The sequence below is a fragment of the Tachysurus fulvidraco genome, chromosome 10, assembly GCF_022655615.1.
Source record: "Tachysurus fulvidraco isolate hzauxx_2018 chromosome 10, HZAU_PFXX_2.0, whole genome shotgun sequence".
Classification (NCBI taxonomy): domain Eukaryota; kingdom Metazoa; phylum Chordata; class Actinopteri; order Siluriformes; family Bagridae; genus Tachysurus; species Tachysurus fulvidraco.
The window spans coordinates 7,169,311-7,195,706 of record NC_062527.1 but is presented as its reverse complement, the minus strand read 5'-3'; the positions used below and the strand labels follow the sequence as shown (position 1 = coordinate 7,195,706).

General features: G+C 43.0%; 2 protein-coding genes across 7 annotated transcripts in view; one reads left to right on the top strand and one right to left on the bottom strand.

The window, feature by feature from the left end:
- Positions 1 to 25: 25 nt before the first annotated feature.
- tubgcp6 (tubulin, gamma complex associated protein 6) lies at positions 26 to 21,489 on the top strand. Of its 5 annotated transcripts, none has more exons than XM_047819260.1 (26): positions 32 to 290; positions 2,002 to 2,826; positions 3,503 to 3,666; positions 4,411 to 4,627; positions 5,227 to 5,388; positions 5,557 to 5,678; positions 5,786 to 5,849; positions 5,921 to 6,030; positions 7,274 to 7,365; positions 7,499 to 7,638; positions 8,708 to 8,854; positions 9,265 to 9,346; positions 9,899 to 9,987; positions 12,163 to 12,278; positions 12,461 to 12,599; positions 13,080 to 13,163; positions 13,246 to 14,265; positions 14,347 to 15,952; positions 17,061 to 17,228; positions 17,380 to 17,548; positions 18,117 to 18,258; positions 18,534 to 18,728; positions 19,177 to 19,309; positions 19,794 to 20,007; positions 20,095 to 20,288; positions 21,061 to 21,489. In XM_047819260.1, exons 2-26 carry the CDS (start codon positions 2,029 to 2,031, stop codon positions 21,150 to 21,152), a joined length of 6,459 nt encoding a protein of 2,152 aa, XP_047675216.1. In that variant the 5' UTR covers positions 32 to 290; positions 2,002 to 2,028; the 3' UTR covers positions 21,153 to 21,489. The 5 variants fall into 5 exon arrangements, with proteins under 5 accessions (XP_047675218.1, XP_047675216.1, XP_047675217.1 ...); XM_047819261.1 differs by having other exon boundaries at positions 33 to 290; positions 13,246 to 14,311; positions 14,474 to 15,952; XM_027172910.2 differs by having other exon boundaries at positions 33 to 290; positions 13,246 to 15,952.
- Positions 21,490 to 21,902: 413 nt separating this feature from the next.
- Positions 21,903 to 26,396, bottom strand: part of appl2 (adaptor protein, phosphotyrosine interaction, PH domain and leucine zipper containing 2) — a 27,786-nt gene continuing 23,292 nt past the window's right edge. Inside the window, exons 14-21 of one of the 2 annotated variants that reach the window (XM_027172911.2) lie at positions 25,979 to 26,073; positions 25,578 to 25,727; positions 25,173 to 25,225; positions 24,781 to 24,955; positions 24,650 to 24,686; positions 24,370 to 24,525; positions 24,073 to 24,120; positions 21,903 to 23,857 (exon numbers count right to left, since the gene is read on the bottom strand). In XM_027172911.2, the coding sequence (XP_027028712.1) occupies positions 23,726 to 23,857; positions 24,073 to 24,120; positions 24,370 to 24,525; positions 24,650 to 24,686; positions 24,781 to 24,955; positions 25,173 to 25,225; positions 25,578 to 25,727; positions 25,979 to 26,073 (846 nt within the window). In that variant the 3' untranslated portion in view covers positions 21,903 to 23,725. The remainder of the gene's footprint in view (positions 23,858 to 24,072; positions 24,121 to 24,369; positions 24,526 to 24,649; positions 24,687 to 24,780; positions 24,956 to 25,172; positions 25,226 to 25,577; positions 25,728 to 25,978; positions 26,074 to 26,396) is intronic. The other variant, XM_027172912.2, reaches the window with a different exon arrangement.

Here is a 26,396-nt window from a genome sequence, read left to right as displayed (position 1 = left end):
CTGAATTTTACCCAATCAGATCAGTTTGTGGGCAGGTTTTTTGAATCCAGCGCGGTCACCAAGGCAAATGACAGGAGCTAGAGACTGTTTGTGTATTTTTTCTATTCATGAACAATAAGAATAATTTATTTTTATAAGTTGTATGTAACTCCATATAAATCCCATGGAGTTCTAGTTAACTGGTTTACAGGATTGGCGTTTTCCGGTTTTAACAATGAGTACCAGGAGACTAACGGATGCAGTCATAACAACGCTGCACTGCTACAGCTGTATAATCCAGGAGTGCTGCGGTTCGTCTACTACAAACACACATCACTGCACATCACAGCTAATTATCCTTTATTACTGCAGGAATCATTTCATTCGGATCATTAATGTCGCTCAGAGCGAAGTAACACATAGCCTTCATGTTAGCATTTAGCATGTCATGTGTGTTAGCCTGATGGTGTAAGTCTGTCCTTCATGCACTTTTGTCTTTAACTGTTGACTACAGTTCATTTCCCAGATCTGGTCCTGAACAACCCTCAGTGCTTTACCTAAAATGTGTACTGTAGGACAGGGGATTCACTAAGACCAGGGTTAGGAGCGCGCGCGCGCGTGTGTTTTGTTTGTTTGTTTGTTTGTTTGTGTGTTTTGTTTGTGATTGTGTGTGTGTTGTTTGTGATTGTGTGTGTGTTGTTTGTGATTGTGTGTGTGTTGTTTGTGATTGTGTGTGTGTTGTTTGTGATAGTGTGTGTGTTGTTTGTGTGTTTTTTGTGATTGTGTTTGTGTGTTGTGTCTGTTGTTTGTGTGTGTGTTGTTTGTGTGTGTGTGTTGTTTGTGTGTTTGTCTCTACAAGCCTGACCATTAAACATTCTATTACAAAACCATGGGCATTAATATGGACTTGGCCCAATATTTTGCTGTTATTACAACCTCCAATCTTCTAGGAAGTATTTCCACTAAATTGTTTGGTCCTTTTACCAGGCACTGATGTGCAAGACACCGGTGTTCCAGTTCACCCCAAAGGTGTTCAGTGGGGTTGAGTCAAAGTCAGGACGTTCCAGTTCTTCACTGTAACTTTAACACACCATGTCTACATGGAGCTCTGTGCTTTGTGCACAGGGACATTGTCATGCTGGATGTGTGTTTGAGTCTCTTAGTTTCAGTGAAGAGAAACTGTAATGTTACAACATACACAGTCATTCTATACAGTTTTGGTGTCCAAAAGTTTGGCCATATAAAACATGTTAAAAATCACAGCCCTTACTCTCTCAGTATTTACACACACACACACACACACACACACACACACACACACACACACACACACACACACACACATCATAAACCATTTATGTAACAGAAATCTTTCTGATTAAAAACACTATGGTTACTATATTGTAAGATAAGACTTAAAAGTGACCAGTTAACCAGCTGGCAAATCAACCTGCTAAAGCAGTAATACAGTAACATTCATTTCAGTTTAAATAAAATTTCATTCAGTTATTCTTTTTATTTTGCACAAAAACTAAGCAATATTCAGAGGACGTGTGCTGCTGCTTCAGTATCCTCTGTCTATACTAGCTACACTTCTATGGTCAGACGTATGTGGGCACCCATAGGTGTTTCTTCTCAAACTGGTGGAAGCACACAATTGTGCACAATGACTGTTGTAACATTAAACGTTCTCTTTACTGGAAATTTGAGACTCCAACCCTGTTCCAGCATGACCAAGAAGACATGGGGTGTTAAGGTTGGAGTTAAAATCTTGAGTGTCCTGCACAGAGCCCTGAGTCTGACTCAACCCAAATGAACCCCTTGAGGATGAACTGGAACCCTGACTGAACCCCAGACCTCCTCACTTACAACATCAGTGTCTGAACTCACTAATCCTCTCAAAATTTAGTGGAAGTCTTCTAGAAGTGTGGAGCTTATGGCTGTGATGAGTCAGGGGTCCACATAAGTTTAGCTGTATACTGTATTCCACTGAAGTTATTAATAAAGTATTTCGTCTTGCAGGTTACATCGTACACTGAGGACGTCATCATGTACAGTAAACGTGGTATATCAGAGATGTCCTCTGTTCCCATGAGCAACAGCAGCATTACAGGTCTCCTGTCTGCACTGTGTGATCGCAGCTTGTCCGGAGTGTCATGGAAGCGCCGCACTTTCAGTGGTGTCCCTCGTGCATCGCTCCACCGCACCCTCCGTAGACGTGCCTATGCCATGCTGCTTTCCAAACTTTTCCAGGACAGTTCATCCAAACCCACATCGTCGATGACGAGCGCTTTAGCCTGCACACCACCTTACAACAAAATGCTTATGATCTCCTTTGACCTGCGTGTCTCGGGTCGTGCCGAGGATGCAGAGAGGCTTGAGGGCCTGCTGGGGCAGCTGCGTAAAGCGGGCCACTCCTCTGGTCTGACTGAACTGGACTCAGTGCTGGAGCTCTTGGCACAGCTGGCGGGTTCAGGTCCTCCCCCCGTATCCTCGTTCAGCATGGACTGCATGCGGCGTGAGCGGCCTGTGCTGCGCAGACCTCCGCTGTCTGGTTACCTCAGCGAGGAGCTGCAGAGGCTGGAGAGTAGGACATGGGCTCTAGTGTGTGAGGAGGAGTGGGGAGAGCTCAGAGGGGTTTGCAGGACTCTTAGCATACTGGACGCTCCACCAGGGACCGGACTGTTTGGATTGGAGAGAAGGCTGGAAGGAGAGGAGAGATTCGAGAGAGACACTAGGCTGTCTCTGTTTGGAGCGCTGCAGCACTCGAGGACAACGGATTTAGATGTCCGGCTCGACCTGCCACCAGTGCCCAGTAATGCAGATGTCACGGGACTCAATATACGGGTGAGACCCTGAAGCTTGATCAGGCCAGTTCTTTTTGGCTTTGGGATTTGTGATTTGTTGCTGTATTTGTCGCAGTTGATGTCACAGGGGGATGTTGCTTGCATAGTCGCAGTGGTGTAGAAGAGGAAGAGTGCAAACATAAGTGATAAGTTTTTTTTTGTTAGGACCTAAGAACATAAACAATAAAAGCTTTTTCTCTGTCCCAAAATCTTCCAATGATTCATTCATTCATTCACTCATTTATTCATTCAGTAATTATATTAAAATATGAGGAATCTAATGCAGGAAGTGTAGAGACAGCCAAACTATGGTCATTCTGAGCAATCGGCTCCTTAGCGATCTAAAAGTTGACTAACGATGACCAATGATTTAGAGATGAAGTAACAGTTAAAGCCCACTAGCGGAATTTTCAGCAGGTAGATGATTGGCATTGTGGGACATCTAGGAAAGTCAAGCGCATCCGCATTTCAAAGTAAACTCTTGGATGTCATTTTAAGATGATCCACACGAGCTCATAAATCAAACCGTTTTTGCTAGCTCAACTTTTTCTAGCTAATCCTATGATGGCTTTGAAAAGGAAGGGTCAAGACTTTTTTCCTTTTTTTTATAATCCCTAAAGGCTTTAAATCCAACGTGGTTCTCTCTTGTGATTCTTCATACTGTTTTCTGGCTCCAGGTTCCTCAGTGTTTGGATCAGTCTGAGGATGAAGGATTCCAGTCTGCCTCCAATCTGACTCCTGACTCCCAGTCTGAGCAGAGCCCCAGCCCTGAGCCTGACGTATGGGAGGCCTTGCGCACTTTTGTACCTGCTAGACGTCGCTGCTGGGAAAATGTGGGCTGGTAAGAGTGAGAATAACCAGAGCAGGACATAAAAAGTCTATAAAATCTCCCTCCCTAAAGCATTTTCTTCTGTTCTCTCTGAGCTAAAATTGCATCTGTAAGGCTCAATCTTCATGAACATGCTGTACAACTAAGGACAAGCTTCTTCAGCCGGGAAAGCCGCTATCACAGAAGAAAAATGACTTGCTGTATAATTCAATTCAGTTCTATTCGGTTTTACTTGTGTAGCTCTTTTTAACAATTGGACGTTTCTTTGAAGCAGCTTTACAGGAATATAGCAACTTAGGTTGTACGATTATAAGTTTCAAATATAAACCAAATTGTTTATGATTCAGAAATGGTAGAATTCTCACAAACAGAGATGTTTGAGTCCATGTTTGTAAGTGAGAGAGCAGTTACCCTGATTGTTCATTTCGTGTTCGCGGTTGTTTGGGCTCTTGTCATTTTATGGAGATTTGTAGGCGTCGCTGTATGCGAATGAGCCTTGGGGTTCTGTGTGGTTACTGATCAGAAGGTTGACTGTTCAAACCCACAGGAACACCAAAGCTGCTGCTGTCTTTAACTACTCCGGTGTGGAAATGAGACTCATGTCCAGTTCGACTCACATTAACATTTCCACATGTTTACTAAAGTAGAATGATAAATGAGGCCTGATCACTAAGGACGTTCAGTAGCTCGGGCCTATTTTCTTGCTCGCTAGCATTTTGTTACTCGGTTTGCATTCATTTGTCATTTTCTCTCCAGTCCTCCAGGTCAGAAAGAGCCTCCGTATCTGACGGAAGCAGGCAGAGAAGCGTTTGACCAGTTGTATCGGCTTTGGGAAGGCGAGATGAGGAACATGCTCTCCTCTCACACTCCCTCTCCTCTCCTGCCCCTGCCCCTGGACTGCCAGACTCAGCTAGTTAAAGACCTCCTCAACGTGCTGATAGGTGTGGCTTCTGTCACTTTCCCCCTCAATGAGGTAATCCTGCTCTCACGCAACCGGGTGGATGAATTTGTGACGATGCCATTAATCACACAGCATTGTTATTAGCATGCAGTGCCAGAGTGAGCGTGTGCACTGATAAAAGTACTGGCTCACGTGACAGACATAATGTAACCACGGCGACCAATTTCCTTCAGCGTTTATCTGTAACAACGTAGATATCTATTTCATTCTAACAAGTAACGTAGTCGAATTATCCGTTGTCATGGTTACAGTATGCACATCGTCTGAGCCGCGTTTTTTTTTCTTATCCATACAAAGAGGTTTTTTTTTCCCCTACTCAAAAAGTGCTACGTGTTTTAATTAAATAACTGTCTAGCCATCCATTAAAATACAAGTTTGAAGGAAACTTTGATTGATGAGTCCTTCTTGCTTCCTCCAATTCGAGGAGCACGTCACTACGGCTCGACCATGGCCCGGCTGAGGCAACGAAATCACTTTCACAATCTTTGGCATGAAAATAAGAACTAAATAAGGACTATAGTGTGTTTCCAACATGTATTAAAGAAGCCTGTGATGCTAGCCTTCTCAACGTCTGTACATCTACATCATCAGATTTTCTTCCTCTGTTCTAGTCGAGTGTTCAGTTTGATGTGCGTGCCGACGTGTGTGTGTCTGGAACGTCCCCGGAGAGTGTGTCGCGCCTGTTAGAGGAGCTGGCGCAGTACGGCACGCATTACCTTCGCCTGAGCCGCTTCGCTCTGGGCTCTGCTGATAAGAAAGGCCTGGTGTTTCAGGTAATGGCCCTCCGTTTGGCGGCTCTAACCTTGGCTTCTGTCAAGGACGAGTCGCTGTTTAGTCGTGCTCCAGAGTCACGTGCTCCTTCTCGTCCTCATTAGTGTCCAAGCGCAAACATGTATAAGACAAATCTAATAATGGGCTTATTGTTTCTGTGTGTGTCTCAGGCGTTTACAGCTGGCCTGCGGCGCTATCTGCACTACTACAGAGCGTGTGTACTAAGCACACCCGCCACTCTCAGCCTCCTCACCATCGGCTTCCATTTCCGCAAGCTGGGCCGACAGCTCAGGTAGGAGATGCAGGGTTTAGTCCTGTAGTCTTATTTAGGGGATGCTGGTGTGATGCTGCTAACTCCACTCTGCTCGGTTTGTGTGTGTGTGTGTGTGTGTGTATCAGGTACCTCTCAGAGCTGTGCTGTGTGGATGGCACTGGTGGGTCAGGTCAGGCGGGGTTTCCTGTGGTGAGTAAAGTAATATTGTGGTTTAGAGTTTGGTGAATGAGCTGCTGGATGTAATTCTTGTGTTATTGCAGGGTGTGAAGCTTCTCTCCTATCTGTACAACGAAGCACAGAGCAACTGCAGCAATGAGAACTACCCTGTACTTCTGTCTCTGCTCAAGAGCAGCTGTGAACCTTACACACGGTCAGTGCTGACCCTGACTCGGTCTCTGTGTCTCGGTCTCTGTGTCTCGGTCTCTGTGTGAGAGAGAGACATTCTCACACACTCACGCATTCATACACACTCAATCACTCTTACACACCTCACTCTTATTTTCTCACACACACGCACTCACTCTCATTCTCTCTCTCACACACACACACACACACACACACACACACGCACACTCACTCTCATTCTCTCTCTCACACACACACACACACACACACACACACACACACTCTCATTCTCTCTCTCTCTCTCTCTCTCTCTCTCTCTCTCACACACACACACACACACACACACACACGCACACTCACTCTCATTCTCTCTCTCACACACACACACACACACACACTCATTCTCACAAACACACACATGCATACACACACACTCACTAACTCTCATTCTCACAAACACACTCAATCATTCACTCACTCACTATCGTTCACACACACACACACACACACACACACACACACACACACACTCTCAATCTCACAAACACCCACACACATTCTCATTCTCACAAACACACACACACACACACACACACTCTCAATCTCACAAACACCCACACACATTCTCATTCTCACAAACACACACACACACACACACACACTCTGTCAGTGACAGCTTTTAGGCACATTTGTGCAGACACAGTCTTAAGCGAAGCCAGTTACAGGCTAATTAAACAAATTCTAAATTATGGGTCCCTCGCACGTAGTTGAACTTTTGAATTACTTTCCTCTAGACTGCTGAAACCTACTCTGAAAGAGTTATCGATTTAGTCAGAAAATTGATTTTCCCAGAAATTATTTCCAGGACATATGGTACATCAAGTTAATGGGAAACTCTGAGTCTGATGGGGTTGAGGGTAATCTAACGCCGCTCTCGTCGAACACAGCGCGTCGCAACTTAAATGATGACATTGCCGCAGGCTTCGGTAGCAGACGCACACCCTAGCAGATGAACATCTCAAAGGAAAGATCTCGCCTGCCTAAAGTTTTACACATACGCATATTTACATCACAATCCTGGACTGGGCTCGCGTTTCAGCACAAGTGCCTAGAACCTTCATTTGTTTGCACAATATGTTGATTGGAATTATTTATGAAGCCACCTTTGCTCTCGCTGTTTATAACGCTGGTGTCAGCGAGTGCTTGCCCTTTAGTGAAACTTGAAGCGCAGATTTTCTTTGAGCGAACAGTGATCACTCTATGTGCAGGTTTGTATCCGATTGGGTGTACAGTGGCGTCTTCAGAGATGTCTATAAAGAGTTCCTGATCCAGGTGAACGAGGACTACCTGGGCTACAGAGGTGAGCATGCACGTTTGTTAAGGGACTTTTTTTTTAATTCTAACAAACATACAAAGTTTATTTAAAGCACAAACACAGACCGAAACGAGTCATTCTCCATTCTGAGGACGTGTCTTCCTCTGTTTCTTCGTAGATAAGCATTTCTGGGTGCAGGGCTACACTCTGATCTCTCAGGACGCAGAGGACTGCGTGCCCGTGTTCCTTCGTCATATCGCCAACGATGTTTACGTCTGTGGAAAAACCATCAACCTGCTGAAAATCTGCTGCCCACAGGTCTGATCTTTAGAGCTAACACACTTGTAACCCTGTTGTTACAGAAACAAGGTTCTGTCAGCTGCTCATCACCTTCATCACCTACTTCATCTCGCCTGTTGTTAGATAATCATTACTTTGCGTCCCTTGCAGCCCGGATAAACCCATCACCTTTTCTACAATATAATTCTAGTTCAGAAAATGACATCTTTTACTTATATATATAAAGCAGAAGATATAAAAGGTTCAATTTCCCAACTACAGCACAAGCGGTTGTCTATTCCTCTACACAACATGATCAACACAGTGACATTTACTCCAAGAGAAAGCGACGCTTAACCCTCAGCTTTTAGACTCATTATGGTGCGTTCAAAACCACTGATTTTATCGGAAGCTAGTCTTCAGTCGCTGCACGACGAAGTCGGCGGTAGCTGTTCCTAGTACTGGTTGCTATAGTAACAGGGTTTCTTAGTTGGTGGAGAAGCTACTATTTTCAAGTCAGTCTCTGGTCACTTTGTTGCTACAAATTGCTGTTTGTCAATGTAGGTAGACTGTAGACATCAACTGCTCTTTCCTCACACATGTGCTCACAGACAGCTCAGATTGACCGGTGCCACTGTGATTGACAGGAGAGGGAGGAACGGAGATTTTTGCTCACACGGCGTCCTTTGACGGTTGTAGCATTTTTTGGTATACGCTTCGTGTTTACAGCAGCATCAGGAGCAGCATATTTTCATTGTCTTTTCTTTTTCCTGAAGTCTCTTACAGTACATGTGGCACATTACATAATGTCAAAGAATATCCTTTTTTTTTTTTTTTTTTTTAAATCACATCTAATGGGTTTTTCCTGAGCACCACACAAATAATACATTTCATCCTGTTCATTCTCCTGAATTAACTCCGGCTTAGCAAGGACATGAAAAGGTTTGACCAATTACACAGGGGAGAAAACTGTAAAAGGACGTAATTAAAATAACAGTGATCTGAATAGGAGCAATCAGGATTAAGCACAGCGAGTGCCAGTTTAAACAGTTCTGGAGGTGGAACTGAAAGCTAAGCCAAGCGCATTCATATCCTGTGTCTCTGGCAGCATTATATCTGGTCGGAGGTGCCCGTGCCTCGTATCGCCGTGACGTTCTCTCTGAGGGAGGTGGAGGAAATCGAGAGAGACTGCGCCGTGTACCGCGGCCGCATGGAGACCATCGCCAAGCAGAGCGCCGTCAGCAGAGAGGAGCAGGTACTGCACTGCAACTGCAATACACCCTCCCTCTGTCTTGTTTCTCAAACTGATGTGAGATGGATGCTTTTTTTTTGTTGGGATTTAATCAAATTCTGACCTACAAGTTTACAGCTTTTAAAAAAAAAGATCTGAAATGAGACAGAGGTTTAGATATTCCTACTGTATATACAGAAAGTCCCATCGTAGTTGTTTCCGGATGTGAATAAATGCACCACTTCTCAGTTAAGGCATCACGATGATCCTGGGAGAAATGAAGTATACGATCCATTAACACATTTTTAAACGGAATGCAGGACATTTAATGCTAGAAGGCTGAAATGTGCTCGTTTTCTTTTATGACTCTCATCCCCATTCTTTTCCTCCCTATCTATTTGTCTCTCTCTCTATCTCTGTCTCTCATACTTTAGGCGTTACGTACCGAGCTGGCACGACAAGAGCTCATCAATCAGGTCAGAGAGTCAGCAGCCAAGACGCTGGAGAGCATCCGAGGTCAGCGAGCGTCCCCATGCACCGTATCCATCACATCTGCTCTTCTCTATCTCTCCTCCGTGCTAGTGAAATGAGATACGGCCGGTTATATAACAAACGCTGCTCTCTTAATGAAATATGTCATCAGCGCATTGAGCCTGAAGACGAGCGAGACAGGAAAATATGATACTGAGCTGAAATTGCAAGGCGGGGGGGCATGGCCTTCTGAAGGAGCTTTTAGACCGTTCATAAAATAAAGCACATTGATATAACAGTTAATTTGTTAAAAGTGTGTTAGAGTTTTATTCCAGTTGGCCAAGCAGAACAGTCAAGTGAACCTGAAATGCTCATTTCTGAGGGGAAATGCAAAAGTGCAGCGTTAGACCACTGATCGGATCAGAGCGGGTGCACACTTCCTTCCTGCAGGGAGAAATCAGGCTTTAGATAAACACGCGTGCCACTAACTGTGCAAGCCCGAAGGAAGGAAGGAAGTAATAAAAAAAAAGGGAAAAAGTAAATGAACAACTCAATGGAAAGTGCTGAGTTCTTGCTGTGCTCTTGCACCTCCTGCAGGCCGCCAGGTGTCACAGCGTCTGGCTGAAGAGGCGAAGAAAAGAGATCGCTACGAAGAGATGAGGCAGCAGCTAGAGCTCGACCAAGAGGTAAGAGGTTCAGGAAACAAGGCACAAGCATGTTTAAAATGCATGAAGAGTGTTTGTTCATTTCTCACTCAACTCTCAGGACCCTCCTTGTCCGACTCTGTAGTCTTCACACTTCACACACTTCCGACTCTGAGACTGTTCCAGGTTATGAATACAAAAGTGAAGTGTAAAGTGTCGGACGAGACGAAAGAGACCATCACAGAGCTCCGAAGTGTTTCTTATTGTAGAATAGTTTTCTGTGCTTCATGCTAATGTGGTCCTTTGAGCTCTATTGCCCATTAGAGCAGCTGCTGAGGTATTCGATGTTCTGTTGTGTCTCGGCTTCACAAACGCATCTGAAGCAAATGGCTGCTTTTTTTTTCTCCCCCCTTTAAAGCATCAGCCTGATTTTTTTTTTTTCTTCCCCTGGTATTATCTTTTGAGGGTGTTGTTTCGCTCGCTTAGTTATTTACGACCTCTACTACGCTGCCACTTTTGATGTTTATTGCAAGCTGAGGAAAGAGTATGATTTATGATTTGTTTCATTTTGCATTTAAAAAAATTCCATTAGCGAGTCCAGAACAGCAGCCTTTCCTTGTAATAATATAAAAGATTCTAATAATGAAAGATAAGGTGCCGGGGGACGGAATAAGCACATCAGTCTATTGATTTACTATCTCAAATCCAATTAATCTGTAACCCACTTTCAGCTGTTCCATGGATAGCATTACGATTAATGAGCAGAAGACCGAAACGTTTGCGATAAGAGCTTTACCTTACCTTAATCCTTAAAATTCATACAAACAAACCTTCACCTTTATCACTGATTTTTACCGATGGATTACAACGGTGCATCCTGGGTAATTAACCTCAGTATTGTCTCATTTAGGTTTGAATGTATCCTGGTATAACAGATGAAGAAACACTTGCTTTAAAACAAGTAGGGTTTGATATGAAAGAAATAAAATTCTCTCTACAGTTTATAAAAAAGATACATGTGTAAGGTAGCTACAAGGAACCAAACCGAAGTTAATCCATGTTTGTGTTTATATTACCCTGCATAATGAAATCTTAATTAATTAAATACAATATGTAAATAGAAAATTATATGTAAAGTGAAATGACTTAATATCGAAGTTCTTTTTCTTTACTACCGGATCTTCTTCCATCGTCTATCGTTTTTAGAAGTGCTGTTAAATATCATTTGTATTTAAAAACACACTTCTTGCCCAACGTTTCCGCGTAAAAGTGCTCTTCTTCAGTAATGAGTCTATTGCGTTCTCACACAGCACCAGCGCTGCTGGAATATTTATAGCATCCACACAGTAGTCAGAGCTCCACCCTGTGAAAGCCAACTGCACTTACTGCACAAATCACTACCACTGACAGGACCAGGATACGGCTGTAGAACACAACTGACAGAACGCTGCAGCCTTCCTTTATCCTGGACATCCAGGGACCGTTACTGAGAGTGAAGACTTGATTTGCAGACCTCGGAAATTTTGTGTAGAGTTGTGGGTTTTTTTTTTTGGTTTTTTTTTATTCCAATAATATCATACTAACTTAAAACACTCGTTGTTACTGTAAGAAAGAGGGAACACGGGTAAGCAAGCACGTAGGTCGGTTAGTAAGTTGGTAAGTAATTAAGTGGAACAGCAGGTTGTTGTTGTTGTTGTGTAAGTTAACTAGCTCAGTAACTATTAAGTATATCAGTAATTTCTAGTGCCCAAGGAATCTATAAACTCTAAAAAGCAATATACAATAAATAAGTAAGTAAGTAAATTAATAAATAAGTAAGTGTGTGTGTGTGTGTGTGTGTGTGTGTGTGTGTGTGTGTGTGGAATTACAATACAATACAGTAGCCACACACACACACACAATGTTAGAATAGAAAATAGAAAAACTATCACTGGTTAAAAAAATAAATCATAGCTCACTGCTGGCCATAATATAGTTCCTGCATTATTTATCGAGCAGAGCTGTACTTAGGTGCTCAGTCTCATGTGTTGCCCGGAGTTCTGCCTTTTTCAAGCTGCAGATTAAACAGTCCCAGCCGGTTCTGTGCTGTTTTACACTATTTAACTAGATAACCTTTTATATATGCAGTGTTCAAATCCTAAATTGAGTCATTACCATATTCCCTACCTGCGATAGGAGCAACTGCAGAAAGAGCGAATAACATGGATTTGTTTGCAGTGGCGGAGCGCCGTTAGAAAGAAGGAGCAGGAGGATGACTATAGCTTTGCCCGAGAGCTTAGAGACAGAGAACAGAGGCTGCAGGCCCTCGAGGAGCAGCTGGAGCACAGGGCACGGTAAGAATTCTGCATTTCCATTCACATTGCAGATCCACTATACACTTTGAACTGGTGCTTGAAGGGGTGTGTGTGTGTGTGTGTGTGTGTGTGTGTGTGTGTGTGTGTGTGTGTGTGTGTGTGTGTGTGTGTGTGTGTGTGTGTGTGTGTGTGTGTGTGTGTGTGTGTGTGTGTGTGTTCAGCATGGACCTGATACTGCACTACAGCCGTCTGTCTGAGGAGGCAGCTAAGAAAGAGCGGAGGGCCATGTGGAAAGTACAGAGGCTGAGACTACATGAAGCCAGAGTGAACTTCCTACAGCAGGATCAACACACCGTACAGGTCTACAGGCTCTTCCGCCGCAGTCATACAAGGAGAATTTATTCCGATTATTTAGAATCATTGGCGAAACTGCTCATTTTAATTAATTTACCATAAATTCATCTAGATTATTATATTACCATCAGTGTTCTCTGATCATTCTTCTGATCAATAAAAATCCTGCCAGTCTAAAGAGTCTTCAACAGTGTCAGGGTACGTTTTTGTCGTTATGGATTTTTTTGTATCGTTTCAGACTTAAAAAGCATCCCCACAATTTAGTAATTTTCTTCTTGTTAACTCAAGACAAGAGCGAGTCCCAAATGGTTTTTCTGTCTTTGATTTTTGAACATCGAAGGATAATTTTCGGATTTATATTTGCCACTAGCTGTGGCTGTGCCTCAGTACACTGGAAAAGCAATATTAACCCAGTTCTCTTGTGATTTTGGCCTTGTTCTGACCTGTAGAGAGAGTAATGTGTTTGTGCTTGTGCTTATTTTCCAGGCTCTGCTTGTGAGATATCCTTTAGGACAGGAATGCCCCATTCAGGGTCCAGCCCTTACAAAGAAACCACCTGAGAATCAGCAGGTCTGTGGCCGGGTATGTCTCTCAAGAGAATTGTGTTAGTGGGTCAACTTGCTATAATGTGTTCTTTCCTTCTGTGTTGCAGGAATCCCAATCTTCTGAGATACAAATGAAAAATATGACCATGGCGCAGGAGCCCACTGCTCCTTCTGATTTGACTCTGGTTCCTCCTCGCCCTCCTGCAGTTCTTCCCCCTTCCATCAGGAACATCGATGTTCTGATCTCAGATCAAATTAACATTACAGACCTCCTCCCGAAAGCTCCACGTCCTGCGGACAGTGCAACAGTGACTCAGGCTCTACAGGACATCGGCTGTGACCTCTCTGAATTCTCCAGAATCCCTGATTCAGACTATGACTTCTCCTCCCCCTACAGCCCTTTGGAATGCCTTAGGCCCCAGTCATGCTCTGCTCTTCCCTCCCTCTCCTACCAAGTCCCAGAGCCTGGGGCAGATCAACATGGCCATCCTTCACATAATTCACTTCAGCTGGAAGATGGTGCTGCCTCAGGGCATAAGTCGCAGACACGAGAGCAAAACATGGCCCCGAATAAATGTCAGGAGAGAAACAAACTGCTGAAAGAGAAGATTTTATATGGAGAAGAAAAGGAACCTTCACCATGTGGTGTGGTGTTGGAGCCAAAACTACCAAAAGTTAGCATGGCAGAGAAGGACAAGGCTATTGAGCAACATGCTCAGCCCATTTTTACATTAGCTGAACAAATGCCAATAGATCTCCCTCTGATCCCGGTTAGTAGCCCAGACTCTGATGTCCAAAACAAACCTAAGAACAACGTCTCAGTGGAAGATAGTGTTTTTTCATCCAATACTGTCCAGGGCCGTTCTTTTAATGCTAACATTAGGACTGATGGGTTTGTTTCTGCAGTTACTGGACCAGCTCCCTCTCTAAATATCCATGGTCATGTATCCGATGCCCATATTAAAGTAGGAGAACTGGTATCTGAGGTTCTTACTCCAGTACCTTCACAAAATATCCATGGCCATGTTTCTGATGCCCATATTAAAGTTGGACAGCTTGTTTCTGAAGTTACTGTACCTGTTTCCTCTCCAAATATCCATGGCCATGTCTCTGATGCCCATATTAAAATAGGAGAACAAGTATCTGAGGTTCTTACTCCACTACCTTCACAAAATATCCATGGGCATGTTTCTGATGCCCATATTAAACTAGGAGAACAAGTATCTGAGGTTCTTACTCCACTACCTTCACAAAATATCCATGGCCATGTCTCCGATGCCCATATTAAAGTTGGACAGCTTGTTTCTGAAGTTACTGTACCTGTTTCCTCTCCAAATATCCATGGCCATGTCTCCGATGCCCATATTAAAATAGGAGAACTGGTTTCTGAGGTTCTTACTCCACTACCTTCACAAAATATCCATGGCCATGTCTCTGATGCCCATATTAATTTTGGACAGTTTGTCTCTGAGGTCAATGTACCGGTTCCCTCTCTAAATATACATGGTCATGTCTCAGATGCCCATATTAATCTAGGAGAACAAGTATCTGAGGTTCTTACTCCAATACCTTCACAAGATATCCATGGCCATGCTTCTGATGCCCATATTAAAGTTGGAAAGCTTGTTTCTGAGGTGACTTCCCCCACTGAAAAAATGCCAATAGATCTTCCTCTGATCCCTGGAAGTAACCCAGACTCTGATGTCCAAAACAAACCTACAAACAACGTCTCAGTAGGAGATAGTGTTTCCTCGTCCAATACTGACCAGGGCCGTTCTTTTAATGCTAACATAAGGACTGATGGGTTTGTTTCTGCGGTTAATGTACCTGTTTCCTCTCCAAACATCCATGGCCATGTTTCTGATTCCCATATTAAATTAGGAGGACTGGTTTCTGAGGTTCTTACTCCACTATCTTCACAAAATATCCATGGCCATGTTTCTGATGCCCATATTAAAGTTGGACAGCTTGTTTCTGAGGTTACTGTACCGGTTTCCTCCCCAAATATCCATGGCCATGTCTCTGATGCCCATATTAATTTAGGAGAACTGGTTTCTGAGGTTCTTACCCCACTACCATCACAAAATATCTATGGCCATGTCTCTGATGCTCACATTAAAATAGGAGAACTGGTTTCTGAGGTTCTTACACCAGTACCTTTACAAAACATCCATGGCCATGCTTCTGAATCTCATTTTAAAGTTGGAGAGCTTGTTTCTGAGGTGACCTCCCCCACTGCCTCTCGCAATATCTATGGTCACGTCTCTGATGCTCATATAAAGATTGGTGAGCATGTATCTGAAGTACCAACCTTAACCTCTTCCTGTAATGTTCACGGCCACGCCTCTGACGCTCATATAAAGGTGGGTGAGTTTGTCTCGGATGTCGTTTCGTCTCTCCCTCGTTGGAGCAAATATGGCCATTCCTCAGACAGCACTCTTAAAGTGGGTTGTCTTATACCAGAAGCTGAAGCAACACATTCCCCATTGCCTGGCATTGTTTACGGTCACTCCTCAGATTCTACACTGAAGGTCGGCTGTGTCGTATCTGGTTCAGACCCACTGCCTTCGCCACTCCCCGGTAGTGCTTATGGGCACTGCTCAGACTCCACATTGGGTGTGGGTTGTGTGGTAATGGGGGCACAGGTCCCTCAGCAGGTCCCTCACCCAGGTAGTGCCTATGGACATTGCTCTGACTCCAGCCTTGGTGTAGGATGTGTGGTGCAGGGGATCACACATGGAAGCTTTTATAGTGAAGCCCATCAGATCGGATTCAAGCTGCCCACAGAGAACAAGAACAAGCGAGAGGCACAGGGTAAGAACCAGACGTGCACTGATGTTGTATTTTCACAATATTGTAGCACTGTTGTACAAGAACAAGATGAATACACATTTTCCTGTAAATGTCTCATTAAGCAGAATGAGAGAAAATGGACTGTAGGGTCGAGTGATATGGCGACGTACGGATACTTGGATAAATGTGTCTGGCCTATTCTGTGATGTTTTCAGTTCAATTACTCAAAGTAATAAGTAACTGGTAGGAACATTAAAATATCTTGAATAAAAGTGTCATTAAATTAAACTACCATGCTTCTGGGTGCCAGCAAACCTAAGTGACATAGTGGCTTATATTGTATACGTTTTCTATGGTTTCATATCTCCACCTCTTCTTGGCAAGGTCTCAGATTTGGTGTTAGTATACGTCTCGACAGCTAGTGAATTATACGTCAGGTAAACACCTGAAACAGCTGCTCAGCCTGGATAAAAACACTGCTTTAATAAGCTGGTTTAGCTTTAGTATTGACACTGAGCTGACTACATCTATATAGTACCAGTCTTTCTGTAGCCAGAAGACAAAGTGTAAGAGTTAACTGCAAGATAGCAGTCGTTTACATCTGTATCCGTGTTCCATTATATTGTGAACAATATTTTCCTGGGATCCCTGTGCGTCAATATAGTGTTATATTGGAGTGTGTGTCATGAGAAAAATATCGTATTATGCCACTATACAATACACTATCACAATGTTTATACTTCCTACAAACGTACCAGTTAAACTTGTGTAAGAAGAGGGACAAACTGCAGTATACATACACACAGATCAGCTATAACATTAATCTTATGTTCTGAATCCTCCAGACGTTCAGGAAGGTGTATGATCATGTCATGTACGTTAGCGTTATAGCATTATAAGATCACCTGTTCTGAGCTGAATAACATAATCATCTCTGAGCATGTTTGGAAATTTGTAGTTCCACTCTGCATCCATACTGATCTACTTTATATATAAGGTTTTTGTGATGATGCAGCAAGCTGCTGTTCAATTTTTCATTACAGCGGTGTAGATCTGTTGAAGCCATTTTTCAGCGTATGTGTATGAGCTGTCTTTTTTTTTTTTTTTTTTTTTTTTTTTGTTGGAGTAGACGCCACAGCTGCTCCCCAAACACAGCTGCTGACTCTGAGTGAGGGTCTCAGTGCCTGGGCCCAGGGGCTTGGACTGTCTCCCTCGGAGAGACCAGAGGATGACTACCTCCTCAGGCTGGCCTCTCAATACCATGCTGAGCAGTACGAGGATTCCTACAGGCAAATGAGTGCGTGTCTTTCATTCTTAAACGATTCTGCAGGAAACGTGATTGAGACTGATCATGAATAATATTACTTTTGTGCATGCTGCAAGGCTTGAATTGTTAGCAAGCCTAAATTAACACTATACGATATTTACCGTGTGTGTGTGTGTGTCAGTGTCGGCCCCCGATGCTCAGCTCCTGCAGCAGGTGACCCGTGGGCCAAACGTTCTCCCGGCAGAGTCGTCTCTGCACTGTGCCACAGACTCGACCGCTGTGCAGCTCAGTGAGATGATGCCCCTCCCCGTGCTCATGAAACACTCCGTCACGACCCCGCTCATCACACAGTCAGTGCATTAACAGTGTTGTGAAAACGCTAATTGCGTTTTTGTTTTTGTTTTGGTTTGTTGAGCAATTCTGCAGTGGGCTTAGTGGTTGCTTCGTTCCATTATCACTTCAGTTCTACTCAGTGATTTTGTCAGGTTCAGATGATGCTAGCAGTTTTCAAACTTTAAATAGTAACTAATGCATTAGCTCTTAAAGGAGTTGTCCTGTAAGACCCTTCAAGAGAGAGCTTTATTAATCAGCTTTATTAATCGACTTCACCGTCGTTTCCTGATTGGTCGAATGCAGCTTTTTACATGATTTTTGCCAGGTGTGTTTATTTCTTTATAGTGTATCTGTGTTTCAGATGAGATTCAAAGCTTATTGTTGACGTCAACTCTTCCCAAAAGCTTTCTTATCCAGTGTTTGTACAGCAAAATGTATAGTGTTTTTGTTCGTGTCTAGATTTAATGTGTGAGCTTGTGTGTGTGTGTGTGTGCACGTGCGTGCGTGTGGGAGCAAGCATGCATTGCTAGCCAGAATAAATGCATGAGATGTTTAATGATGAGTAATGAACCCCTCTCTCCTCAGTTTGTCATTGGTGAATAAGTCAGTGGTGGATTATTTCTTTGTGGAGCTGAGAGTGGAGAAGCACTTTGAAGCTTTGCGGCACTTCTTACTGATGGAAGACGGCGAATTTGCGCTGTCACTTACTGACCGGCTCTTTGAGAAGGTGAGAGCAGATCATCAATTGGCCCAGCAGCCTGAAAAGACCATATTTAGAGTCTGAGCCTTGAGAGGGAAAAAGGAAGAGGTTTCCATCTGCCAGAGCTTCAGGAGAAGGATTTCAATCATTTTTACTAATAATTATACATGACTGTGAATTAGATGTAATCTATTCTTTGAGATGAGTGTAATCGGTGTGTGTGTGTGTGTGTGTATGTGTGTGTGTGTGTGTGTGTGTGTGTGTGTGTGTGTGTGTGTGTGTGTGTGTGTGTGTGTGTGTAGTTGGGCAGTGGGCAAACCCCTGGAGAGCTCCTGACACCCCTGGTGCTGAACTCCATCCTGAACAAGGCCATGCAGTACAGTGTGCATGGTGACAGTGAGCTGGCTCCTAACTTCACGTTTGCATTGCGTTATCTCCCCGAAGTCTTCCATCCCCATGCTCCTGACTCACTTAACTGCCTCGAGCTACGCTACAAGGTCCCTCTCTCTCTCTCTCTCTCTCTCACACACACACCAGTATCTTCATTCGTCTCACTGCTTTGTTAATCCCATCTACTGTACTGTATACAATTGGCACTCTTGCTCTTTCTTCTTAACCACCAGTTTGTAAAATAAGATAAATATGATGTGATGGATGTTGGGGAAGAGAATACATTTTATTAGGTAGTGCTGGGTCATTTTTTTTTGTTCATTATTTAAATAAAAGTTCTAGTGTGTACATATGTATATCTAATATAAATGTATACACGGATGCACACAGTTCCTCAGCTGATGTACGCAGGGCAGCAGGATCTTTTTCTTGTTGTTGAAATATCCCTTTAGGAATAAAATTTAAAAAATATAATAAATAATTGGACTTCCTTGTCCAGAGGCATGTGCTACTAATTTGTCCACTGCTGATGTTCTGACTGTCTCTCTCTCTCAGGTGGACTGGCCGCTGAATATCATCATAACAGACAGCTGTATGAATAAGTACAACCGGCTCTTCTCCTTCCTGCTGCAGCTCAAACACATGGTGTGGTCTCTCAGTGACGTGTGGTTTCATCTCAAACGCACAGGTCAGCTGCTCTTCTTACTGCTGAAAGGTCCAACTGCTTATCAGGAGCATTATTCAGTCTCATCTGCAGGTTATCCGGTAGGGAAAAATGCATTCATCTACAGTAAGGTTGTGGTTGGTACCACATGGTTTGGTTAGAGCTAGGAACAGGAATCCTGAATCCAAAGACTAGAAAAACATCACCCAGTCTTGGTTGGCTTTGTGCCCATGATGGACGCAGATTCCTGTTCCTAGCTTCCTAGCAAGCATGACACATCAGAAAGAAGAAAAAGTCTGATCTCTGTAACTACGGTGTGACGATTAACTAAAGCTCTTGATCTGAGTCTGTACGAGTTTATACATTGAGCTGCCACATGATTGGCTGTTTAGAGAACTGTGTGTGTGTGTGTTTTTTATATAGAATTTTGTTGAAAATATTAGGGAGAGAATCTAAGTATCAGCTACATCCATGCACCTTTTTTCATGCTCTGTATATCTGAATTTAGCTCTGGTAAAAGGAGCAGGACGCTCGGTGCAGTTCCGTCAGCTGCAGCTTTACAGACATGAGATGCAGCACTTTGTGAAGGTGATCCAGGGTTACATCGCTAATCAGATCCTGCAGGTCTCCTGGAGCGAGTTCACACAAAAGCTGAGCAGTGCCAATGACCTGGACACCATCCACCACACACACGCGGAGTACCTCAACAGGGCCATCTTCAGGTTACTGCACTGCACTGCTACACACTCCACACACTCTCACTCTCTTCGCCTGGAACGTCAATCATCAGCCTTTATCTTACTGTGCAGGGCTCTGCTGACAGAGAAAGCTGCTCCCGTGATGAACATCATCCACAGCATCTTCAGTCTCATCCTGAAGTTCCGTGGCCAGCTGATCGCTCAGTCCTGGCAGACACAGCAGGGTGAAGCGGTGCACCCGAGCTTCATCGCCATGCAGCAGTCTTACAACACCTTCAAGTATTACTCTCGCTTCCTGTTCAAAGGTGAGTCTGCACGTTAACACACCCAGAGCAAACATTTATCTGGTAAATCTTCTTATTGCTCATAAACCTGAAGGTAAACACGATAAGTTTTATCGTCTGGAGCAGCATTTTTCGGTATGCATGAACTGACCACTTTATTAGGAACACCTTGCCGATACACAATGATCTATTCAGATGAACTTCTGTGTAACGTCATGCAGGTATTTAGGTCATGTTCACATTAGCTGTCAGAATGTCATGTAAACTGTGGTATGGCTGCCAGTACCAGACGGGCTGGTTAGAGGACTTCTGTAACTGCTGATCTCCTGAGATTTTAACACACAACAGGCTCCAGAGTTTACTTCGAATGGTGCAATAAAGAAGAAATAAAAAGTTTTCTTCTTCTTCGTATATATTTCTTTTTTTTTTCCCTTATTTTTTTTTATACGTCTGTAAAGCTGCTTTGAGACAATGTGAATTGTTAAAAGTGCCATTGAAATACATTGAATTGAATTGAAATTAGGTGATATGGGAGCCTAGTGGTTAAGGTGTTGGTCTTATAATCAGAAGGTCATGAGTTCGAATCCTGGAACCACCAAGCTGCCACAGCTGGGCCCCTGAGCAAGGCCCTTAAACCTCATTTGCTCAGGTGTTTATAAAAAGGCAAGTTTCTCTGGATAAGGGCATCTGCCAAATTCTGTAATGTAGGGTGCTGTAAAGTGAGAGTAAATTCTAGGTCTGTAGATCTCTGTAAAGCAGTAAGCTGTAAACCTTCCTGTGTTTGTGTCTGCAGTGGTTTCCAAACTGGTGGATAAAGGCTACCAGCCTCATTTAGAAGACTTCCTGCTGCGGCTTAACTTCAACAACTACTACAAGGACTCATGATGTATTTATGTTCAGCTGTATGCAAAAGATCTGCTTCTAGCTCTTATAGCTGTCCTGTACTGCGCAGTGCTGTACGTATTAGAGCTGTGTGTGTTTTCACCTTTTATACAGTGGATTCAGCACTCACCTGCCATTCAGGAAGTCAGCAGTTTGCCCAGACTACTTAATTAATTCCACAGTTAAGGACTCGAGCATCTCTTCATGTTTGCCTTCTGGACATTGACCTGAGAATTCGTCATAGAAAATTAGTGCCTGTCTGTACAGTCCAGCTTGTTCCATTACTGCTGTTGCAATTGATTTGATTTTGAATTTAAATAAATCAACAAGCTTAATAGAATTGTGTTTCCTTGACAGAAAATGACTAAAAAGGTTAAATAATTTAATTGACCAAATTCATCCAATCAGAACAAACTTGGGGAATGTTCAGAAAAATTAATCGATGCTGCGTTCACACACACTGATTTTATCGTTCCACTATGAAGTGACCCGTAAGTGACTGTTCCTACTACTGGTTGCCACGGAAACAGTGTTTCTCGGTGGGCGGAGCATCCCGAATCAGTATTCTTGCAGCTACACTGAAATGTTCTGGAGGGAGGTTTAGTGTTTGTGTATTAAATCCAGCAGTGTTTATCTGCATAATATCGCATGAGCTAAAGGAGAAGCAGCATGAGCATGTTAACACAGATCACCTGACCTCTACTGGGATTGTTTATAGTCTATTACACAGAAAAAAAAAAACAAAAAAAGGTATTTGAAATTGTAATAGAGCTTTATTAAAGGTGTTATGTTTTTGTTTATGAAAAGCCATGTGCAAAACCTCACAGTCAGCGGCTCCATCGATAACACGAGTTACCGTCAGGAGACGTCTGCTCCCACACCGCACCGCCTTTAAACGCCAGAATCTGTCTTTTTAAGCTCTTGCTGCTTACAGCAGATAGCCAGAGGATGCTGTCGTTAAGAGACATTTATATGCACTCGCGTCTGTTATAGTCTCATCGACATAAAGCCAAAGTCTGAACTCCAACTGATCCTATGCTTATCAATTAAAGTTTAGATGTGACGGCATTCGTACACAAGCTAACAATCACTGTGTGGGGGAGAAAAAGGGGGGGAAACTTCCATATGTATATTTTGCCTTTATATACAATACTGAAGTACAACAACTTCATGATTCAGATTGCAGCAGACCATTTCAAATGAAATCTGCAGAGAGAGAGAGAGAGAGAGAGATACACACACACACACCCATCTTTCAACAGCTATAAGCAAGCAGATAAGGAACATGTAGAAAAAAAAGCCCTTTTGGAAGAAATAGAAACGTAGTCAGGGAATCAGACGAGCCACAAAAATAAAAACCATTTCATTTGAAGTAAAGTGGTTTTGAATTTAGCTGATAGACTTGCTGTTAGTGCTTATATTTTACATGTAAAAGGAAAAAAAAGTATTGTCCCCATCTCTTTTCAGCTAAAAATGTATCCCGCTTTTACATAACCAGCTCAAGTATTATACTAATCCTATTCATTATCATCACTGAATTCTTTTAAAACCTTCTTTCATTGTTTTTTTTTTTGTAAACGGTGTTTTCAACCTCAAAGTGCATGTCATTTACTGTAAACAGAGCACTAAACCCTGGGTGAGACCATTAAAAGGTAATGAAGGAATATAAAGTTTTTCTGTAAGTCGAAAGACCTGAGGAAGGAGTTTAATGATGTAAGATGACGAAATAGCCTCGTTCTTCATTAGCAAGTGACCCAGCGCACTGAATTCTTTTAAAACCTTCATATCATATCATATACAGTACTGCAGTTATTATTACATTACAATTAAAAATGTGCTATGATTAGTGCAATAATCCACAACTGGACATGCAGCAGCCGTAGCTCTTGGGAGTGCAGCTCAATTCTGGGCCTGAAGCAGTGAAAGTTGTGAGCCGAGCCAAGCAGTACGTCTAAACTCAAACGCAGGCTTTCTATTACTGCCACGTGCTTAGCAAAAATATTCTTTCGTTAATCTATACAAATTAAAAGTAGCTGCTTTTACTTTTCCGTACACCATAGTAATAAAATGGCCCCTTGCATGTATAATCCTTAATCCTGTCATATGCACAGACAAATATATTAAGCTAAGGGGTCAGACGAAGTGCGTGTAGGAAAGCGAACCTGTCTATTCTTTGATAAGATGAGAAAGCTCTCACACTAATACTCTTCAACAGCATCGTCTTTTATTCGCCGCTTCCTAAAGTAATCAGCTTTGATCCCGAAGGTTGCTGCCGGACGATGTGGACACAATGCGAAGAAAAACAGACATGATTCACCAAACATATCTAAACTTGCTTGTAAACCTCTATCTTTAGCCCTGTTTGTTTATGATTTGTATAAGAACAAAACTTACTATGGTATGGAGTATTAGAGTAAAGCTGTAAGGTGCCGTAACATAAGAGTCTAGTCCGTCTAGTGTAAAGTAAGTATCTAGGATCAGATGCCTAGATCTTCGTTAGGGTAGAAGAGACGAAATAAACAAAAACAACCCTGGATCAGTTCTTATCCTTTGAGAAGGAGAAGACCGAACCACTTTCAGGCTTCTGACTCCAAGTCGTCATCTCCTTCTCCGTTCACTGCATCTGCTGTCTCACTCTCCAGCAGCAGGAACTTCCCGTCACGGCTCAGAGGCACCGACTTCATCAGCTTGGCCAGTGCAGCCGGGTCCTTTAACAAAACACAACACAGTGAGACAGACAGACAGAGAGAGAGAGAGAGAGAGAGAGAGTGAATGAATTATGCAGCTGGAAAGAGCTGGTGTGATGATTTTATATGTATATATAGTGAGTGTGTAATACACACACACACACACACACACACACACAATATACATATATGTATATGTGTGTGTGTGTGCGTGTGTGTTTTCAAAAAGATTTTACCTTCTTAGCTTCTGTAATCTCCTTTCCAATGTTTATTGTATAGCAGATCTATAGAATAGAGAGAAATATCGATATGCTATAGATAATATTTAAATAATAAATTACAGAATGATTATGGAATGATTGGCTGTAACTGTAACTACTGTCATATCTGTGCTGTTATAGAAAACAGAAGAGAATTTAACCTCCACTGTTTAAATAAACAGCACTGGGCTGCTGTCCGGGGGACGTCATAACGCACATCACGTGTGTGGTGTCTTCATCTCCGGTCTCAAGCAACCAAACTTAAACAGTTACCTTCTCTCCCTCAGTGTTGCTCTCGAACACGAAGGCCCTGAAGGACACCTTTCCCTCCTCCTCCCCCTCACTCCAGTCTCTCCCCTCCACCAAAAAGCCCATGAGCCGGCTGTTCTCCTTATGCGCTGCGAACTGGGTGACGTCCCTGAGCTGGAACTAACAACATAGAGGCAGAGAGGAAGAATGGCTCAGACAGGAGAAATGGATAGAAATTCCATGAGTAGATTAGATTTTGTCATTATTCAGTCAAGTGACGACGCTCAGTGGCACTTTTACTCACACTTATTTTAGTGACCTGCGTCTGAGGGTCAATCAACCTGTTGGGCAAGGAAGAAAATGACATGGCATTCATGTGGAGGCAAAACTAATGTCATTGACTCCGCTCATACTTTTCCTGCATGTCAGACTCACAGGAGGCAGCTGCTTGTTATCATCAGGTGTGACTCGCTGGTTTTAAAGATGTTGTGTATTGCCCGAGCAGCCAGCACCTGCCTCATGGCCTCGTAGATAACTTGCTGTGTGTGTCCAGAGCGCACGGCCATAGAGCCCAGGAAACGCACAGCAAATACCTGCTGCAGCAAGGAGTCTACACACACACACACACACACACACACACACACACATTTGTGAATGAAAGGCTGTTCACAAAACTCTTCCAGACATCTGCACTGACAAGCTGCTGTGAGCACAAACTGAATTGATGACTGAGTTCCATTATAACTCTCTCATGTGTTTTTTGACCTCAGCTATCCTGTGCAAATGATGAGCAGCTCAACTGAATGGAGTCAGTAATACCGTCTCACCGTCTTCACCTGAAACGCTGTCCACTTCCGTCTCACCGAAGGGGTTTGTGCGTCTGTAAAGGTCAAACAAATGAAAAATAAAAACCTAAGCATCAGAAGACTTTTTAAACAAAACATGACCAAAAGCTGAACGATAATCAAAATGTACATAATGGTCATGACTGACGTTTCATTTAGACATTAAAACTTTAAACTTTATTAAGCACAGATAGTTAAGATAGCCTGGCATTCATGCGTTCATCTATATACGTGTTTAATCAACTCATCTACTTGTGTTCTTATTTATTCACTCTAAATAAAATCTAATGCAGATCCAAAATATAGACAAGAGCAAGAATTCAACATCACTTTATAATTAGGTCTAATTTTGGTTTAAAGTGTTAATATGTGATGAATTTTTCGGACCTTCCTCCTGCCCTGTTCTGGTCCAGGAACTCGGATGCGGGAAGCACAATATCGAATTGGATTGGTGTCCCAGGGGCAATCAGGTCTTCAGGCTCAGGGACAGAAGGGGCTTTCTTAATACTGTCAGTGGTCACTGCACCTGGCTTAGCTCTAACACACACACACACACGCACACACACACACACACACACACACACAGAGTATATGATGTACAAACATTACTGATGCCACATTCTTGCATCAAATACACAATATAAGGCTTATTTTTAATACAATACTTTTGAAACACTGACAGTCCGACACTGATAAGGTTCAGTACTTTGGCTCGCATATTCAGTACTGCACAGTGAACGATACTGCAAGTGAAGCCTTAACACAAGTTTGTGTGATGGGAGTCTGACCTTTCAGGGTTCGGCGAGCCCTCTGCTCTCTTTTCGAAGCTGGTGATGGGAGTGACCGCCTGGATGGCTGTCTGATTTAACCTGATGGCTACAGCCTGAGGAGCACAAACAGATGTTAATAATCTACAGGCTCTCGCTTCCCATGTAGTGAGCATGATATATGAGTGTTATCTGCTGCATAACTACACATTCAAGATAACAACAACATGGAAACACCGATCAAAGTCCATTTATGATTGTTCCCTCTGAGCTGCCAGTTTATCAGGTACAAATCACGTCAGACGGTTTTAACCAGATCTCCCATCTGATGCACTTCAGAACCTCCACATTACACTGCATATGAGCAATGTAGAGGTCAAACTCAAATCATCAGAAACATAAAAAAAATTCACATAGAAGAAGCGCAGGCTTCCAAAAC

Coding starts and splice junctions, on each gene's coding strand:
- tubgcp6 (XM_027172910.2), top strand. CDS start 2,029: ATGTACAGTAAACGTGGTATATCAGAGATGTCCTCTGTTCCCATGAGC. Junction 4,628..5,226: donor TCACTTTCCCCCTCAATGAG/GTAATCCTGCTC, acceptor CCTCTGTTCTAG/TCGAGTGTTCAGTTTGATGT. Junction 5,679..5,785: donor AAGCTGGGCCGACAGCTCAG/GTAGGAGATGCA, acceptor TGTGTGTATCAG/GTACCTCTCAGAGCTGTGCT.